This window comes from Hippocampus comes, unplaced genomic scaffold (genome assembly GCF_001891065.2).
Source record: "Hippocampus comes isolate QL1 unplaced genomic scaffold, H_comes_QL1_v1.1 scaffold77, whole genome shotgun sequence".
Classification (NCBI taxonomy): Eukaryota; Metazoa; Chordata; class Actinopteri; order Syngnathiformes; family Syngnathidae; genus Hippocampus; species Hippocampus comes.
Genome location: NW_017805289.1, coordinates 70,460 through 89,866, shown reverse-complemented (window position 1 = coordinate 89,866; position 19,407 = coordinate 70,460). Strand labels below are relative to the sequence as shown.

Here is a 19,407-nt window from a genome sequence, read left to right as displayed (position 1 = left end):
GTTCTCCCCCCCCCCCTTTCCCCCGACTTGCTGGCATTAATGTAGAGAGGTGTATAATCTCAGTGACACTCCGCGCCTCGGGTGAGGCCGAGTGTTGTTTCAGGGAAGGGCGCATAATAAGAAGTCCTTCTTTGCCCCTGCAGCCATGAACAAAGCTGCACTTGCTGCGTCGAAACTCTGTTTGGACCGAAGATACTGATTAGTCTGCTTTATTTGTTTTTTTTGTTTTTTGTTTTTTTTAAGCTTCCCACGACTTGCTGGCATTAATGTAGAGAGGTGTATAATCTCAGTGACACTCCGCGCCTCGGGTGAGGCCGAGTGTTGTTTCAGGGAAGGGCGCATAATAAGAAGTCCTTCTTTGCCCCTGCAGCCATGAACAAAGCTGCACTTGCTGCGTCGAAACTCTGTTTGGACCGAAGATACTGATTAGTCTGCTTTATTTGTTTTTTTTGTTTTTTGTTTTTTTTAAGCGTATCCTGAGGGAGAATCCAATCAAATGTGAATTAAACACCATTAAAGACCCACAAGATGCGGATGGATGTATGGATGGACCTATTCTGATCATTATTTTCTCGCCTGCCTATAATTGTTGCCTTTAGCTAATAAGATTCGTATTCTTTTTGGTGTTTTGGATCCTTCTAAATCCCCCTTCACTGAGCTCAGAACGTACTTGGATTTAATTGAAGGAGAGTTGGGGAGGGGGGTGCGGGGGGATTCCCAGATGTGTACCTCGCCAAGGATTAAAGCCCGACCATTTTCTTCATCGGCATCATTGCACTTATGTCTGTTTCATTGAGCTATAATTACCCATCGGGCTCGGTGTTCTCCGGTGTCATCCGCACAATAGAAAATTCTGGTGTAATAGCTCGTTATAATGAGTGGCTCATTAATTGAGATCGGTTATTTGAATAATAAATATGACATGATGGGGCTTTTTTCCTGTGGGACGCTGTTAAACTAGAACGCTAGTAAATGGATCGTGCTGAAGCCTAACACGCTTGCTTAAATTAGTGTGGAAAACGGAAATGTGAGCCTGTGTGTTCGGGAAGGGCGTCTGTAAAGAGGCACCGCCTTTACGAAAATAATCATGCTCATTTTTGAGTGGAATTATTTGAGCAATGGATTCGTTATTGTGATCGGCGGTAGTTGGTGGTTAGGTTCTAATTAGGGATGCTCGAGTACCAATACCGTAACGGTATCTCGTCGTTAGCGGCATTATTTTAAGGTATCGTGTAGGCTGCTGATACCCAGCCACCGATACTGAAGGCAAAAAAAAAATAAAAAATTAACATCCCAAACATTGTGGTTACATGAGTCCAACAGTCACCCTATTTACAGGTGTAGATACCAATGCAAGTCTGTGTACAGCAGGCACGGCGAGAACTGCGTCAAATAGCGGCCGGACATGCTAAATATGGTTGTTTCAATTATGGCTTGCATGTAACACGAGGAGATCACGCAGTTAACAGCCAAGGGGATTTTCGTCAACACGATTCCATGAAGTCATGCATCCGCCTCCCTCGGTTGTTCTTCAAGGCTTGCGTGTGCTTCCATAGGAAACAAATTGCTTCCCGCTTCCAAGGGATCCTCAGGAAATGATGCATGCGCTCGTGATGTCCCACTGCGCCAAGTCTGCAACACGCGTTCGTTTTGCCTCCCGCTTCCGATTGGACACTCGTTTCTTTCATGCTTGAGATGCATGCAGATTTATGTGCAATTAGCAAGGAGATGATTTTATTTTTATTATTATTTGCGATAGAGACTTGGCATCGGCATCATTTGCATCCCCGTACGTAATCACTCCTTGCAAAATAATTTGTCAAAATAGGCCCCTCGATGTGATGCCGGAATATGGAGCATGCATGCATTTTTGCATAATGGGAGTGACAACTGTGGATGCAATTGACTTTATGACCAGACTCTTGGCTCGGTGTAGTAGTTAGATGGATTATTGGTCATGAGTTTTTAATGATATGTGGTGGTAAGGTTTTATAGAGTAGAGCAAATGTGGAGAAGGATGTGAATTTGCTCTTCTTTTTAACATTTGATGTCGTACCAGAGTGCAGAGCAATTTTTTTGCGTTCATACTAAATGACATTTGTTGCCACGTTGTGCCTCGTTCTTGTCATGCTGATGACCGAGGAAACGGCAGAGCTCTGCTCCCGATTGAGTGCTGTCCTCGTTTTGTTTGTTTTTTTTTATTTTTATTTTTTGCGATAACGTCTGATTCCATTTTGTCGCGGCGCCGCTTGAATCTGACAGTGGCGCTACACTAACCGCCCAAACTCCCCCCCTTGGCTCCATTCAGACAAAATTTCAAGCGAATAATGGTCATCTGTGGGTGGTTAGCCCTTTCTGGTCCATCCTCCTGGTCAGATGACAGATTCAGCATTTTTGCCTGAAATGAATCAATGCGCAAATAGGATTTACTGGATAGTATATTCGGCATTTGTGGGTGAGAGGCGGGGGATTTATTTTATTTGTTCAAAGCTTTGCGGCCTAAATTAAGTTTTACACAGCACTGGGTGTGCTTGTGTGCAGCATCCACACCTAATATAATTCTGCAGCCATTAAGGAGCGGCGCTTGACTGACAGCTCAGCACTGTTATCAGTCCGCGTATAAGCTTATCATATATTGCACTCTGTCAGCGAGTCGGCACACATTGCATGGCAAGCCTTATTCGGCAAAATGTTTCGGGTGAATACTTATTGACCGTTGGAAAGCGGCGTCCGAGTCAACAGTTTTATTTGCGGCGGCGCAGGAAACTATGCCGCTTTAATTTGGGGAGGTTAAGGTCGGTTCATGACTGTGTCCCCAGTGGACCAAGGAGAGAGAGAGAGAGGCTTTTTCAAGACGACGGCTGTGGAGAGCAGACACTCGGTGCCCTGTGCCGGGCACCACCAGCTGGGCTTGGCACAGCATCAACATCATTAGCGCCAATGCTCCCTTGGCCAATAGAAGCCTTTCTGTGGGGAAGAAGAGGCAGGAAGACACAGTCTAAGATTGCCTCGTGTCCTGGTGTCTTATATAATAGTCGTCATCTGAAAGCCGCAATATTTCACAGAATGGTCTTGAAATCACAGAATTATTTCGACGGAGGCGCTAGCTTGTGATGCGGTAGTAGCACGTCTGTCCTTGCCCCTCGTGGACTTCCTTCATTTTCGCTATGATTCCCATGCGCTGTTTTATAAATACAACTATCCAATGTCAAACAATTGCTAGCGACGTAGAGTGAATGCGACAATCGCGAAACTTTGTATTACGCGTCTCCCAAATGATCCACCGCAGTGAAAATGACAAGAAGAGCCTGCATCCGAAAAGGAAACGATTTGACAAGTTGACAGTTAGCCTCGCTTCTTGTATTTTCTCCTTCGACAACAAATGTTTCTTGTTTTCTGGCTGTCTGGATATCTTGCGGCACCATACTGCCTCTCACATGTCAGTCTCGGTACTACAACAGATCATCATCTTGAATATGCCGCCCACTCTTAAGAGAAGAAACACACTTGTAGCTTTATTACCTCATCATGCATGTGATTTCTTACCTTTTCAAAACCGGTCCCGTTGTCAAAAACGAGTGTGTGTGTACCCCACTGAAGCGGTAATGTTGCACAATATAATGGGGGCACAAGCCATTGCCTTAGTGATGTTCTGCAGTGGTGCTGTGACATAGGAGGACCATAGAGGGCTGCGGCAGTCATCATGAGTTGAGACAGCGGGGGGGCATGTGTGTCACGGTCACAAGAGCGCTCAGGAATATTGCCTGGCCTTGGGGGAGGAGGAGGGTGGTCGTGACAAGCCATCATCCCTGGCGGAGCCGGCCCGGCCCTCCCCAACCCACCTAGTCATCAAGACGAGCACAAACGTCATGCTGTGCAGAATATGGAGCAATATCACGACGAAACACAAAACCACAACATCTTGCACACAAAATAAAATAAGGAAGATCGAGAAAATAAGTGAAGGAAAAGAATTGGTCTAAGTATGCCTCAGACGTTGGACAAAAACTTGGAGGTCCAACTGTCGTCCATGTTTGATCCTGCAGCAAAGTGATTCCTGTTCCAGCATAAATCTCCTGCCCCTTAAATCTTTGCAGACGCTAAAAAAAAAACTGCAACTGAGGAGAAGCACAAATATCCAAATTGGCATGTCTCGCCTCTGTAGCCTTTGAGCTAAAGTGGCCCGAGGTAAGCTGACTGAAAAGGTCCTCGTGTTAGACCATCTTTTGAGAAGACATACCTGGCGGTGGCATGCTGCTAATTAGTGAAAAGTGGCCAGCCAGCTGTCACTTGAAGGATCTATTTAGGTAACGCTATACCGCAGTCTATAATGACTCACATCGGAAAGTTACATAGCTTAGAAAACTTGCAGGGGTGTTTAAATTTTAGCTTTTATTGCGAGGAGGGCGAGGGGGCAGTTGCAATTCCTTTCTCTGAATATGTTTGTTTTCGCTGGCAGGTTACAGAAGAGGGAAAACTATGTGGGAATGTTTTTTGTTTTTTGAAATTGTATGCAAAGTCGAAATGTCAGGAGGCAACTTGTGTTTAGATGTATTGCGTGTCGACAAAATAATCGTATTTTCTTTTCTCTATCCCCACATGAGCCTCTCGTTAGACCAAAAACTCTGCAGTATTCCACACCGCTTCCAACACTTTCAAGTGTGCTTGCTTCTCGAGTGGAACCGTGAATGGGCTCTCACATAAATTCGGCGCCATCAGTCGATCTATTACCCACAGATCCTCCATGGCAAAAGTTTTATTTTCCTGTGACATAAAAAAAAAAAAAAAAAAAAAAAAAAAAAAAAACACCTACACGCATAAATAAATGAAGACTGCCGTGCCACTTTGAATGCAGGATGTAGAATTGCAACATGAGATAGTGGGAGACAAAAGAAGAAAATCAGTGGTGACAATGGCAACGCCCCTCACTTTGATAACGTAAAGAAAGCGCGAGCGAGAAGGATGGAGGAATGAGAGGATAAAAGAAGATATTGACAGGGTGAAAGGAAAGAGGAGAGAAGGCGAGATGGAACTGCATGATGCTGCATTACTTGCCTAAATCATCTGACGAGAGCCCACTTAGAAACCTGAAACAGCCACAATATGCCTTATAAATCACTTCTCTTTCTCACATTTCGGCTTTTTCGACGCTTTCTATCACTGCTTTGCACAGCTTGCAATGCAGCAACTCACTTTTATGGGCAAATGTGAGTCACACAGTACGACACTCAATGGCTGAATGGCTCTATCGATAATGGAAGTGAGCCAAAAAACAGCAAACAATGAGACTGGGTGTTGGAAATAATGTTCAACACAACCACAAACTGTATAAAATGTTCTTTTTACAGGCAGATTGACAAACAGCCGGCCAGTAGCTAGCTTATCTTTTCTGATCTTACTTCATCTTATCTTGGACATTATGCTAAGACAACCGCAAATTTTTCAGGATGTTCTGTTTACACACAGCGTCGAAAAACAATTAGCACACTTAGCTTGGCTTTGGTGAGCTCGGTTTATTATCTTCACTTCGCAACGCTCAACTTAGCCTCGCTTCGCTTTGAACATAACAGTCCAAAACCAAATGGGACTGGATGTTAGCAATAATGTTGACACATCGACAACCTATATTGAATGTTCTTTTTATACACGTTTGACAAACTACTGGGAAACAGTTTAACATTGGTGAGCTTGGTTTATTATCGTATTTTAGCAAAACTCAAATTAGCCTAGCTTAACTTTGAACATAACAGTCTGAAACCAAATGAGACTTAATTTTCGGAATAATGTTAACACATCTACAAACTGGATTGAATGTTCCGTTTATACACGGTTGATAAACTAAAAGCAAACAGTTAGCTTAACTTTGGTGAGCTCAAATTAGCCTCGCTTATCTTTGAACATAACAGTCTGAAACAAAATATAACTCGGTGTTAGAAATATATATATATATTTTTTTTAATTGATGGGCATAAGTTTATCAATGACTTTCATTGCCGATCACAAAAAAACCATCAGGCGCAGCTTGTACTTTGCCTGAAGACTAGCCTGTGTCTGTGACTTAGCTAATCAAAACTACAATACTTTATATTAGTTGGGATTTTCAGATTTGGAATTAGAATCAGTTTATCTTAAAATATGTGCATCAGAATTCCTGAATCATAAATTTGACGTTAATAGCAATAGTAATAATATATGTTTTTTTGTTGTTGTTGTTGCACACTTCAAGCACTTGTTAATTCAGTCATTAGATTTGCTAAGGCGTCATTTTAGCTACATGTGCAGGAGTCTGATTAGCTCCTCCACAGGAGTCGGTATTCTTGCCAAATTGTAATTGTGTGCAGACATCTCCCAGCATGTAAACACCACAACCGAGAGTCCAAAGCTTGCTTCACACTTTCTTGCATTAATCATTGCACTTTTTCCACGCCGAAAACTCCGCTTGACAAATGCCGCTTGTAAGTCATACATTTGGAGACACCGACAGTGGCGTTTGTGAATTAAATGCCCGCATCTAGTGCCTAGTGGAGCGACGCACATGCATATGAACTTGGTAATGAAATGAATAATTAGCCCACTCGTCTAGTAAATCATCAAGTCCCACGGGGCCGTCTGTGGAGCGAGAGCGGCTGCGGCGCCGTGAAAACAGCCAGCTTCCCTTTTCGGTGGCAGACTGTGACGCTGATGGTTGCCGTTTTGGTGTGTGCGTGAGCGCGCGCGTGCGTGCGTGCGTGTGTGTGTTGTTGCTATGTGCCCGACAGCTGCAGTGTACTGATGCATGGTGAATAACAGGTCAGGCTTAATCTCGTTAAGGGTAATCAGATGTATATGATATGTAGAAACCACTGCAGCTGCACTTGCCGTCCATCACTGGGCCGGCGGTGGCGTGTGTTTGTGGATGTTAGTGTATGTTTGTGTGCGCGCGGAGTTGAAATGAGAAAAAAGGATGTCATTTTTCAGAGTGCTACATTATCAGAGGAATTATGGAATTATGCGCAGGTGGATGGATGGCGTGAATACTGATACGGCGGGAAGGAATATATTTGTATAAATGTTCACACAGCGGCGTTTTTCACTCCTCCTGTTCCAAATGAGGAAACCGGATGCAACTTGGGTAAATGAGGCGTGCCTCCAGAGAGTTGGGTTTTGTTGCTGAGTGCATGTGTTGCGCATGTGGCATTCTCACCACTTCCGTGGCGATGATTTGCTTTTTTTCTTACATATACGCTGTGTTTTTCGATAGAAAAAGTGATGAGCCACCAACCACTTAAGGGGATGCGCTTGTTTAAAAATGACTTTGAATTTCCCGAACTCAATAAAATCATTCGGGATTCCTAAACCTTGGCAACTGAAGCACAACTTAAGCTGTCTCAGTCGATGCCAACAGGTAGATCAACGGAAATTGCACCCCATTGGTCATGTCACACATTCTCCGGACCGCTTGTTGCCAGGCAAATTTCAGAGCACCACCATTTGTGGCCCCGAAGTCTCCCCCGCATCCCCCACCCCAAAAACAAATTAAATAAAGCTGCCACACCTACTGAAGGAATGACTCCAAAAATACTCCACTGGTAGAAGAAGGATCAGGATTCTAATCATTTTTATTTCATTTAGGTTTTTTTTTTTTTCTTTTCAATTTATTTAATTGGATTTTCGAGACGGTTTGTTTATTATTGTTTTTTATTTTTATTTTTTTCGGAAATGCTTCATTTTTGTCTAATTTGTATTAGTATTGTTTAGTTTTAGCATTAGTTTTAGATTTTACAGTGTTCCCTCACATTGCCTGTCGATACGTTCCATGATCCCCGTGATGTTTACACCCTTCTAAACACTCGTTACACTGAACAAATGTAACTTTTAAAAATGCAAAATATGAAGAATAATTACAGGGAAATGGGTGATCAAAGAATATGACGCAAGACACTGAGTAGGTCTCATTTTTCACAGTACAATATGTGATATAAACTGATATTAAATTAATACTTGGTTAAATTTTACTGACCTAATGAAGTGGGACTGTGAGTGTTCTCATAAAGTCCTGTTTGCATTGGAGTTTTATTAAGATGATTTCTTGAGGTAATTTTTACTAGCTGTCCACCAGGCGAAGGAAGAGACATAAAAGTAGTTCTCTTGGAGTTGTTGGAACATGTTTGCTGATTGCCTAATTTCATATGGGAGCCGGCACAAGAGCCCCCCCCCCCTCCACCCCCCTGCCATCTTGTTTGAAACCTTTCCCCTGAGCGCCCGAGTGTCCCTGTTGGTTGGAGATTGGTTTCACTTAAAGCACTTAAAACAGCCCTCAGCAGCCACGTTTGGCGCCGAAGCAAATATCCAGATCACACTTGGATTGTTTTGAAATGGAAGGCAATCTGCCCGAGATGTAAGCCATCATTTCACGTTTGCTCCCTTGATCTGTCTCTCTTTCACTCGATGCCACCAGCCTCTTGTTTCCCTCACAAGCCAGTGCAGTGAGGAATTGCTCTTCTCTAAAGACCTTTTCAAGTGTGGAGCTGAAATATGACAATGAATATATGCTCTTAAAATATGCCAAGATTCTGCAATTCGCTCACAGTGGTGAGCGAGGGATGATTTAAATAATTAACAACGAAGTAAGAGACGCCGGGGAACCAACCGTAAGACGGATGAACACATTGCTGCCTTTTGTCCCTCTCGGGCATTTACTTTAATGAGCCACATCTTTCAGCACTTGTGTGGCTTCGACGGGGACTCTTGTCAGTCAAATTGTACCTTTTATGGAAATATGAGGTTGGACGGAAGTGTCACGTAAGGAGTGGAATTTGGACTCAGAAGGCAGACTTCTTGAGATTGCTTTTGTATGGGGCCGGGAATATTTAATCAAGTATCCTGAAAGTGCTACAATTACATCATTTGCACCACACTATTTTGGAATGCGTCCCCAGTCTCGTAATAGACGCGTTGAATCAATCCGTGCAATTATATTGAATGCCGAGTTAGAAGCCCTGTTGCACGCCTTTTGTTGAAAAAGCCAATAACTGAATGACTGGATGTGTGTGAAAGTACCATGAAGTATTTATTGAAATATAAAGTGCAGGGTTAAGTGTTCATTTCCTATTTATTTATCTTTGGATGGGTACAGTAGTTTGAAGGTGTAATGTGGATGAGAATCAATAATGCTTTATTTTGTGTGTGTATTTTCCTCTTTTTGGATTTTACGCTTCTGTACTTTTCATGTAACATGGAGTTTACCACCCAGAGTCCTCCCGTCTGGACTGGTTGCCTGGCTTGCATTGCTATCTCTCTGGGGGACAGGAACACCCATCAGGAGTCATTAGTTTCCACGGCGAGAGGTCGGAGACTCTCCCTGCTGCAGCTTTTGAAATTACACTGAAATGATGAGACACTGAGATTACTTTTTTTTTTTTTTTTTTTTTTTACAATTTCTAAACTGTGTTCTCCCACACAATGTTCCGAAAAGGCATAGAATGCAAGTCACAGTGATGTTTTCACATCAAAATCCCTTTTTTTTTTTCTTCCCGATAGCAATGCACTTAACCAATATGTGATTTGTTTTAAAACTAAAAAAAATAATAAAGTAAAATCTAGGTAATTGTTCTGTTCTTTTTCGTGGTCATTGCTTGGCAGTATTTGTGGGACATGCTATTTTTCCCCCCCCCAAAGCCAACTCGATTAAAATAAGCATAGATGCCCCTTGGGGTTGAGCGATCTGTTGCCTCACAGAACCGAGAAAGGACAGGTACAGCCGGCAGCCACATACTGTCATACTGACACAATAAAAGCTAGTTCCAAAAATAGTTTCTTCCACTTTGTGCTCCATGGCTGATTTATGAAGACAATCCCATTAGTGATTCTCAAGTAACTCGAAAATGGCCACCTCACTTCAGTTTTTTTTTTTCCTTTTTTTTTCTTTTTCTTCTGAATGTGGAGATTGGATTCGGTCTTGAACTTGTCAAAAACCTCTTCAACTATTTGGCTTCACACCTTTAACAGAAAGCTGACGAAATGAATGTTTGGACACCCCTGGCCTAATCTAACAGACTTGCACTAAATTTGCTCATGATTGAATGACAATGCAAACATTTTGAAGACGAAATCCCGATTCTCGAAAAAAAAAAAAAAACTTCACAAGCTATTTTCACCACAGCGCCATCTGCCAGATCTGCAGGGGCACCGCCCCACTCGCCGCCGGAAGCAAGATCGCCTCCTGATGTTCTCTCCATTTTCCTGGCAGACGGACGCAGCCCTGATGTACGATGCCGTGCACGTGGTGGCGGTGGCGGTCCAGCAGTCGCAGCAGATCACCGTCAGCTCCCTGCAGTGCAATCGCCACAAGCCATGGCGCTTCGGGGGGCGCTTCATCGGCCTCATCAAAGAGGTACCGTAGCGCGACGTCCACCTCTGACCCGGTAGCTGCTGAGCCTTTGATGAACGCCGACTACTGTGTGGAATCACTGATTTTTAGACCCTCATCTCCCGTCGAAAATAACCCATGACTACATCTTAAACATCATCATTATAGCTTTTTTTTTCAGTGCGCGTCTCCGTCCTTGTAGATATCAAAGCGTCTTTCGTTGTGGTGCGGGTCAGCAGATTGCTCGCTTTGTTCTTGCTCCTCTTTCATTCCGGGGACGTTATCATTGCAGGTAATTTTCATGATCATCAATGTGCCGTACTGGCAGACTAACAACACCCCCCCCCGCCCCCCGCCGCCCACCCCATCCTCTTCACCCTGCTACCGAGGCTCTGTTTCTTCAAAGCTGAAGTTGCAGCACGCACGCATGATGAACTCGTCACTGTTTTCCCCCCTTTTAGCGGCTCGGCCGTCTAATGCTAAATTACTGCGGCAGACAGTGAGAGGAGAGAGCTCGGCGCAGTGCATGATTCGGAAATAAAATGAGGTGGTTAGAGGTTAGATTGATATTGCGGAGAAAGACGGCGGGTTCAGCTTGATGGAGCGGCTGCGCTCGGAGGCTGAAGATTTTTTCATTATCATTATCAACATTATGTTTATAGGCTCACTGGGATGGCCTGACCGGCCGCGTTCTCTTCAACAAGACCAATGGACTCAGGACGGATTTCGACCTGGATGTCATCAGCCTGAAGGAGGAAGGCCTGGAAAAGGTGCGGTAATGCGGTTTGGCCGTCTGCCGCATCGATGTTGAATGGGAGGGAAAGAACTGTTCTCAAGAGACCTACGTAGAACATTGTCCAAATTATAGGATGTATGCCAGAAACGTTCCAGGACTGGTGTTACATAAGCTATAGACACCTGACCAAGGACTACCTTAGAGTACCTGGTCAGGAGCGGATCCAGGTAGAGTTTCAGAGAAACACTGACTGATTCGATGACTGCTGTCTCGGTCTCTCAAAACAAATGAAAATAACAACAACGAAGACAATACTTGGGGGTGCTTAACCGAGACCGCCACTCGTGCTGGCGCCATTCCACACAGTGATGCTAACATAACATAATAGTGTACACACCCTTTTTTAAAAAATAATTTCCTCCAATATTCTAGTGAGCGCACATTGACCAGACGAGACAAATTGTGACGCTGAGCTGTCTCCACAGATCGGGACATGGGATCCTCCGAGCGGTCTGAATATGTCTGAGACTCACAAAAGCAAGACGTCCAACATCACCGACTCGCTGGCTAACAAATCTCTGCGCGTCTCCACCATACTGGTAGACGAAGTCGGCTATAAATAACAATGAGAGCCCTACAAAATGTTCACAAGCTGACCTTTTGCTCACATTCCCGCCCCGCGCAGGAGGAGCCGTACGTCATGTTTAAAAAGTCGGACAAACCTCTGTACGGGAACGACCGCTTCGAGGGTTATTGCATCGACCTGCTGAGGGAGCTTTCGGGAATCTTGGGCTTCCAGTACGAAGTGCGGCTGGTTGAAGACGGCAAGTATGGCGCCCTGGATGAGAGTACGGGCCAATGGAACGGCATGGTGCGCGAGCTCATGGACCATGTGAGTCCCCCGTTTCCTCAACTCGGCATCAAACAAAATAAACAATCTTTTTTTTTTTTTTCCTTCTTCAACGATAAACTTATTTAACCAACCTCAAGAAGAACCCCTAACTCCACAATCAAGACTGTAATTACTTTTTCTGTTTAAATCTCTTTGCACAGTGGAAGAAGCTCTCCCTCCTGCCTGCTAACTCTAATCCCAAGGTTGTTGCCTTTGTGACTCACCTGCGACACCATTTAGGAAAGTTCAAACATAAACCCGGAGGATGTAATTTCCATTAAAAATGAATACGCCCGTCCGCAGTCTAACTGAACCGAGGGCCCTGATTATTTCACCTCTTCCTTCTCGGCTCTTCCGCCCGTACACGTTGACCCCGCCGGCTGACGACAGAAATCGAATGCTAATTTGATTTGTCTACTCTGCTGTTTTTTTTTTTTTCCCACCGAAACCAGCCTCATCCACTTTGCTTTTACGTTGTCGCTGCAGAAAGTCGACTTGGCGGTCGCTCCTCTGGCCATCACCTACGTGCGAGAGAAGGTCATTGACTTCTCCAAGCCCTTCATGATGCTGGGGATAAGTATCCTGTACCGCAAGCCCAACGGCACCAACCCGGGGGTCTTCTCCTTCCTAAACCCGCTCTCACCTGACATCTGGATGTATATTCTGCTGGCTTGCTTGGGTGTCAGTTGTGTGCTGTTTGTCATAGCCAGGTAACATGACGCCTTTCCCACCCTCTCACCTCACTCCGCTTCCTCGGTCAGTTTTGGCGGATTTGATTGAGGTTGTGGACTGATCTGAGCTCTGCAGACGATTGTGGCGCAAATGACCAGTGCTTGCATCCCCCAAAAAAAGAAAACTCCACTAATGTGCCAGCTAGACTTGCGCCGGCTACGAAAATAGAGCCCCACTCACTTCAACTCACGACTCTCACATCAACATGCCACCAGGTGGCACTGTTATTGTCCTGGCTTGAGCACGAAAACAGTCAATAGTTGTTTCAGGGAATAAATGATGATAGGTCCCTGACAAAAAAAATGTGCTAATTCAAGTCATCTTAAATTGTAACTGAAACAGTTCCACTCCAGGCCTGCAGGTGGTTGCGATGTTCACTTTGGATCAAAACCACTTTTTATGTTTTCTTCCTTTCTTTCTACCACTCCTGTTTCTGTTAAAAAATTGTAATCCTGCCAACACACAAAAGAAATGAGTACATTGGACCAAAAACATCACACGGCAGACGTTAGAACTCGCGGTGTAAGCACAATTTTAACGGCGGGCCAGGGACGCTTTGAAGGTAAAAAAATCAAGACGAATAACTGATGACTCTGATCTTAATGCAGTAAATGGATGAAAACATGGAAAACGGCTTCATTTAGCGCTCGGAAAGGCGCAAAATAAACTGCTGACATTGTACAGGACAACAACCCCCCCTCGCTCTCCCCACCACCACACCCATACTCCAATGGATGACCTTTGCAGAGAAATGCACGTTAGCCCCCGGGCAGGCGTCGGGGTTTAACGCCCATTTTTCTTTTTTGCCAAATGTTACCGGCAATATGATCACACGAGAGGAAAAGCAGCAACTGTCACCTAAGTTAGTTCAGAATATGCAAATTTGCGCAACTATTTAGCAATCGTGGCGGCGGTAAGTGACGGGCATGCGATGATTGTTGATATTCGTCTCATGAATTGGCTTTGATCTAATTGTGTATGCCTCGTGATTTTAATTGCAAACCACAGCAGGGAAAAATATCAAATGGAGCTCTTGTTTGTACACGATTTTGAATTTCAAAATGCTCGCAAAACGGAAGGTAAAGTCACTTTTTTTTTTCCTCTTTCCATATTTGTATCCCAATCCAAACAAAGAAACACACTTTTCTTTTAATCCTTTGCCAGGAAAGGAGCATTGGGGTACACTGGGGGGTGGTTGGGGGGGGGGGGGCACACGAATGACAGAACATTCGGAGAGGAAAAAAAATGAAGATGTAACTAAAAAGAAAATGTTTGGGAATGTAAAAGTATACCTCTGTTGAAGGGACTTTTGAGGATGCAGTTTGATTGACTTTATTTTTTTTTTCTTAATAGTGCAATTTTATTGCGGTAGCATTTCAACTTAATATTCTTTCTGAATGCTTATTGTTATTGTCATCGAGTTATGAGTAGTTTTTTTCTGGTGCTATTATGACTTGTAGCATTGCACAATTTTTTTTCCCAGCACTTGGGGGGTGGGGAGGGTGGGGGGGGGCATTTCTTTCTTCTTCTAACGTGACAACTTTTTTCTCGTCACTTTACAACTTCAGTCTTGTGACGTGATGACTTTCATCGAGTAACCTTTTGACTCTCTTTGTGATATCATTTTTTTTTTTTTTTTCCAAAGCAACCCGACAACTTCTTTCTTTGTGATATTCTGACTCGACGCTAACAACCTTATGAATCCCCTTTTTCCCTCGGGGCAACGAATTGACATCAATGAATATTTCAAATAATATCGAGTCTTTTTCCGAGCAATATTTTTACCACTCTAGTTGCTTTAAGACTTTTTTTTCTTGTAATATTCCGACTTTACTAAGCACCCCTAAGAGTTTTATTTTTTTTAAATGTATTTATTTTTTTGTTGTATTTTTACGACTTTAGTCAACATTACTTTTTTGTAATATTATGCTGGTAACCTGAAGCTATTTTTTCTTCGCAAATTGCGAAGTTGACTTTGTCATTTTGTGACTTTAACCAAGCAACCTTGCAACTTGATCCTTTTTTGGTTACTTAATTTTGGCCACTGTCGGACGATTTAATTGTGATCTTGCAAATTTTTTCTTTTAATGGGTCGGACTTTTTCTTCGTAGTGTTTCACGTCTATTCTGGTGACTGGTTGGACTTTTTATTTTTTCGACTTGAGTAACTTTGCGACTTTGTTGCAATGTTGAGACTTTTATCGAGTAACCTTACGACGTTATTTTTTTTTTTTCGACGATTTTCTTAAAATCCGACAAACATATTCTAACGTTAAATTATTCTGGTAACCCGATGACTTCATTCTTCGGAGCATTTCCACTTGTGCCGTACAATGGTCAACTTGCCACATTTCCCTTGACTTTCTTCGAAGGAAATTTGGGTTATTTTCACTGTAACATGACGCCTTTACTCTGTTTAAAGCGTCGTTTTTTTTTGTTTTTTTTTCCTCGTAACGTCGCAACTTTATTCTCACAACATTGCCTTTTGTGCGCTGCCCCAGTCCTCCTTCGTTCTTTGCAAATAAACTGTTTGGGGTTCATGAAATTGTGGTCTTGCACAATAAAACGCAGAACACTTGAGTCTCCTGCTGGGGATTCACTTCTTTGAAGCACTTCACACACACACACACACACACACACACACACACACACACACACACACACACACACACACAGACACACATTTTTTTTTCCTTGCCTGACTGCGTTATCCCATCTCAGGCGAGAGACAAACACACTTCTCCCAGCGGATCCTTCCAGAGCTGTCTTGTGCTTGTGCGTATTTCTCTCTTTATTAACAGCAACAAATGATATTTTCTCACATCACAAGTCCCTTTCAAGGTAGAAAATGTCACCCCGCCCAGGAGAGCAGATGATTTAAATGGCATCTTTAGTTGCAACTAGTGCCGCTTTGAAGTCGACGGAGTGGCGATTTGAACACCCTGAACATTAAGTCCTCACATAGCCTGAGTGCATGTCAACAGATCTATAAAGCCAGGCCAAGTAATTGAATCCTGGGGACAGTTAAAAGTAGCGCTGTCGCGCCATTGTGGAAGCCCAACCGAGATGGCGGAATCCTTTTAGCATTCTGCGCGCAAATTTGACATGTGCTCGACGCGCGGAGGTGACCTCATGTCCGCGTGTTCCTCATGTGCGTCTTCCTCGCAAAAAAACGGCGTGGCGAACACCGCCTGCGGGAATATAGCCCGGCTGCAGGCAAAGGTCATACAGAGGAGCCCGACGCTCACAGAATAAACATACGGATGCTGAGCGAGCGGGAACAACCCAATCCAATCAAGCGCGCGTTGCACAGATTTACACCCACCCATCTTGTATACGGCTCAAAGCGCGACGGCTCGCATTCACACGGTCACCGACAGAAAGCCGCAGGCTGCAGATCCGCATTTAAAAACATCGATGTACAGACGCCAGTCTATAAACACAGGAAAACCATCGCCTCAAGGACTGACTTTGCATTTGATTGAGCTGATTCTTAGCACAGGACGCGGGTGAAAAACGTACATCCCGTACGTACGGTATATTAGCCACGAGGCTATTTTGCGGATTCACTTAGCTGCGCCTCCAAGGAGACAGGGCTCATTGACATTCGAGCAAATCACCAGCTGTGATGCCGCTGACAGGAAGAATGATGGCGTGGCGCGGCGGCCGTTTCCGAAAAAGATGGCTTTCAAGGGGAACGTGACGTAAATTGCGGAACACCAGGAGCAGTCTTGTCAAGGCGCAGCCGTCCCTAAAAAAAGCTACTTGACTCGTGTGCGGAATGACGCTTTTCTACTCCGTTCCTGTAGGTGGCGTAAGTGGACCACACGCAGCAAGCTTTTTCCTCTGCTTGCTACTTTTCTATTTTGACAGCACGGCGGCCTGTCTAAATCAGGGGTGTCAAACTCATTTTTGTCGCGGGCCGCATTTCTGTTACCATTTCCCTTGGAGGGCCGTTATGACTGAGAGCATATAAAGAAGAACGGTTTATTCCACTGTTGTTGAAGTTACTGTCATGAGGGGTTTCGTAACAAGAAAATGCTTACACTAGTGTCTCTCTTATTTAATACATCTAAGAATTTTACATTTTTCGAAGAGATTTTACCAAGCATCATGTTTGATGTTTGATTGGCTTTTGTGGGCCACAGAAAATGATGTGGCCGGCCAGATCCGGCCCCCGGGCCTTGGGTTTGACACCTGTGGTCTAAATGATGCTCCTTTGCTTACTTCACTGCACTATCTATTTTTGCACATATCTGCATAAGGCTTTTTAAAGAATTTTGGATGCAGCCGTGCCGCAATTAACGTTGGAGTAACACCTGAAGGGCTCCTCAACCTTGCATAAGCCATGTATCAAGCACTTGAGCACAAACTCTATCAGCTCCTTGATGATTAACCCGAACCCATTCACCTCGCACTAATGCCACGCCACTTTCGCTGATGCGAATTCATCGGAGCTGTCTTCGGCTGACCCGAAGGCACCCGGCTCTCAGCCTAAGCTGAGCTCAAATTTGGTGTGCGTGTGCGTGTTTCTGTGTGTGTGCTCGAGTAATAGCCTAGTGAGCTTGCTGTCGAGAGGACAACAGCTCCTGACTCAGGGAATCCAAACGAGCGTGTAAGATCATCAGGCACCGGGACATGATCACCAGTGACAGTGTTATTCCACATTATTGATTCGCTTCTCACAATAAAGTGAAGGCATTTGGGAATGCCAATAAGTTGATCTCGGTGAAAGCCTGAATGATTTGGTCTCGGCACCAGTGCTGACCCTGTGGCCGCAGCGCTGCACGCGTCTCTCACACACATGTACACACACGCAGTCTCGCTCTCTCTCCCCTCTCCCTCTATCCCTCCCTCCATATTTATGACACTCGAATGTATGTTAAATATATAGGAGTACGAGTTCCACACCGTAAGGAATGTTCCCGAGAATAAAGCTGCAACGTAATCAGATTAAAGAGTTGTCATTTTATGAGGGAAAAAGTCATCATGGAGTGCTATTTTACAAGTCTTTTATGATCGGAAGAAAGTTTTTAGAAAGTCATAACCTAATAGTAGGGATGCGCATGAATTTTTACAAGAGAAAAAAAAGAGAGTGGGGGTAAAAAGGTATTCTGAGAATCAAGCACATTTTTATGTGACAAGTCATCATGTAGCAAGGATGAAGTTGTATTTTTAAAACAAAAGTACCCCATGAAACCTTCACATCCGCATTTCTTTCAACTTAAAGGTGCCACTTAACTACATTCTTAACTATGTTTATCTGTCTTTCTTTTATCTGCTTGTAACCTCACTTATCCCCCCGTAAAGTCACACTGCTGTCATTCCGTTTTGATTTTATTCTCATAACGTTTGGTGTTTTTCTCGTTAAAAAAAAAAAAAAGATGATCCTCATCGAATTCCGACTTTTTTCCCCCCCTTGTAAAAGTAAGACTTTATCCTCCAAAAAATGATTTTTTTCCTACACTGACAATGTGAACCTGTTCTGCATTTTTTGGAAAAAAAAAGAAACACTTCACTGACACGCTTTTCTGTTTTCTCCCCTTTCCAGGTTTAGCCCGTACGAGTGGTACAACCCGCACCCGTGCAACCCCGACTCGGATGTAGTGGAAAACAATTTTACGCTGCTCAATAGTTTCTGGTTTGGAGTTGGGGCTCTCATGCAGCAAGGTAGTTGCCTCAGCCTGCACAGCTCTCAATATCCCACTGTCTCTCAGGGTTGGCCTTTTTGTTTGGGAGGGGGCGGGGGTTTGTGCACCCAAGCCGACGGGAGACAGAGAAATAGACATCTGGCGTTCTCACGCGCCCCCCAAAAAAATGATTCCCATGTTTTTGGTGTTTGAATTCTCTGATCGCCAGTGTCCTCTCTCTGTCCCTGCTCGGCCCATCAGCGCCGAGAGACCAGTGGGGTGTGGAGTCAGGATGTGAGGTTACCTTGGGTGCATGACTCTCTGGCCCAAACAGCCCGTCACTTCTCCACACTCTGCTGCCGAATGCATTCGACGCCTGAAAACAACCTGTCTGCGGGACATGTTCTATCCCCCCCCCCCACCCCTTTGCATTATTCAAAGCGCTCACTTGTGTCAGCTCGTGGCGGGAGGTGGAAGGGCTGGGGGTAAGCGTGTTTGAAATCCAACAATTATCTTTTCTGAGAGTTTTTTTTTTTTCAAGTGATTTCATCTTGAAGCGAGCGGCGCATCCGCTCCGGCTGAATAGAAAGAAGGGAGGACAAAAAAAAAAAGAAAGAAAAACCCTCAAGAGAGTTCTTGACTGTTTGACTGTTTTTTAGAGCATGCGGCGTTATCTTGTTGTGTGCTGTTACGTGGTGCAAATAGAGCCCGGAAGAGTGAATGCCAGATGAGCGGCTGCGGGGATGCATATATTTGGCAGCTTAACTCCCGCCGCCTCCCTCACCTCAGGCTCCGAGCTCATGCCCAAAGCGCTGTCGACGCGAATAGTGGGAGGCATCTGGTGGTTCTTCACCCTGATCATCATTTCCTCCTACACGGCCAACCTGGCCGCCTTCCTCACCGTGGAGAGGATGGAGTCGCCCATTGACTCCGCCGACGACCTCGCCAAGCAAACCAAGATCCTCTATGGCGTGGTAGAGGATGGGGCCACCATGACCTTTTTCAAGGTAGAAAACAAACAGCATGACTACTCTTCTTTTTCCATTGTGCTCATTTCCATTTCAAGGTGT

At 44.4% G+C, this 19,407-nt stretch overlaps 1 protein-coding gene across 3 annotated transcripts in view; it reads left to right on the top strand.

Moving 5' to 3' along the window:
• Positions 1–19,407, top strand: part of LOC109516813 (glutamate receptor ionotropic, kainate 2-like) — a 72,401-nt gene that overhangs the window by 42,205 nt on the left and 10,789 nt on the right. For all 3 annotated transcript variants that reach the window (XM_019871616.1, XM_019871614.1, XM_019871615.1), the window contains 7 exons: positions 10,229–10,372; positions 11,011–11,118; positions 11,570–11,683; positions 11,770–11,976; positions 12,463–12,686; positions 18,259–18,377; positions 19,127–19,344. In XM_019871616.1, the coding sequence (XP_019727175.1) occupies positions 10,229–10,372; positions 11,011–11,118; positions 11,570–11,683; positions 11,770–11,976; positions 12,463–12,686; positions 18,259–18,377; positions 19,127–19,344 (1,134 nt within the window). The remainder of the gene's footprint in view (positions 1–10,228; positions 10,373–11,010; positions 11,119–11,569; positions 11,684–11,769; positions 11,977–12,462; positions 12,687–18,258; positions 18,378–19,126; positions 19,345–19,407) is intronic.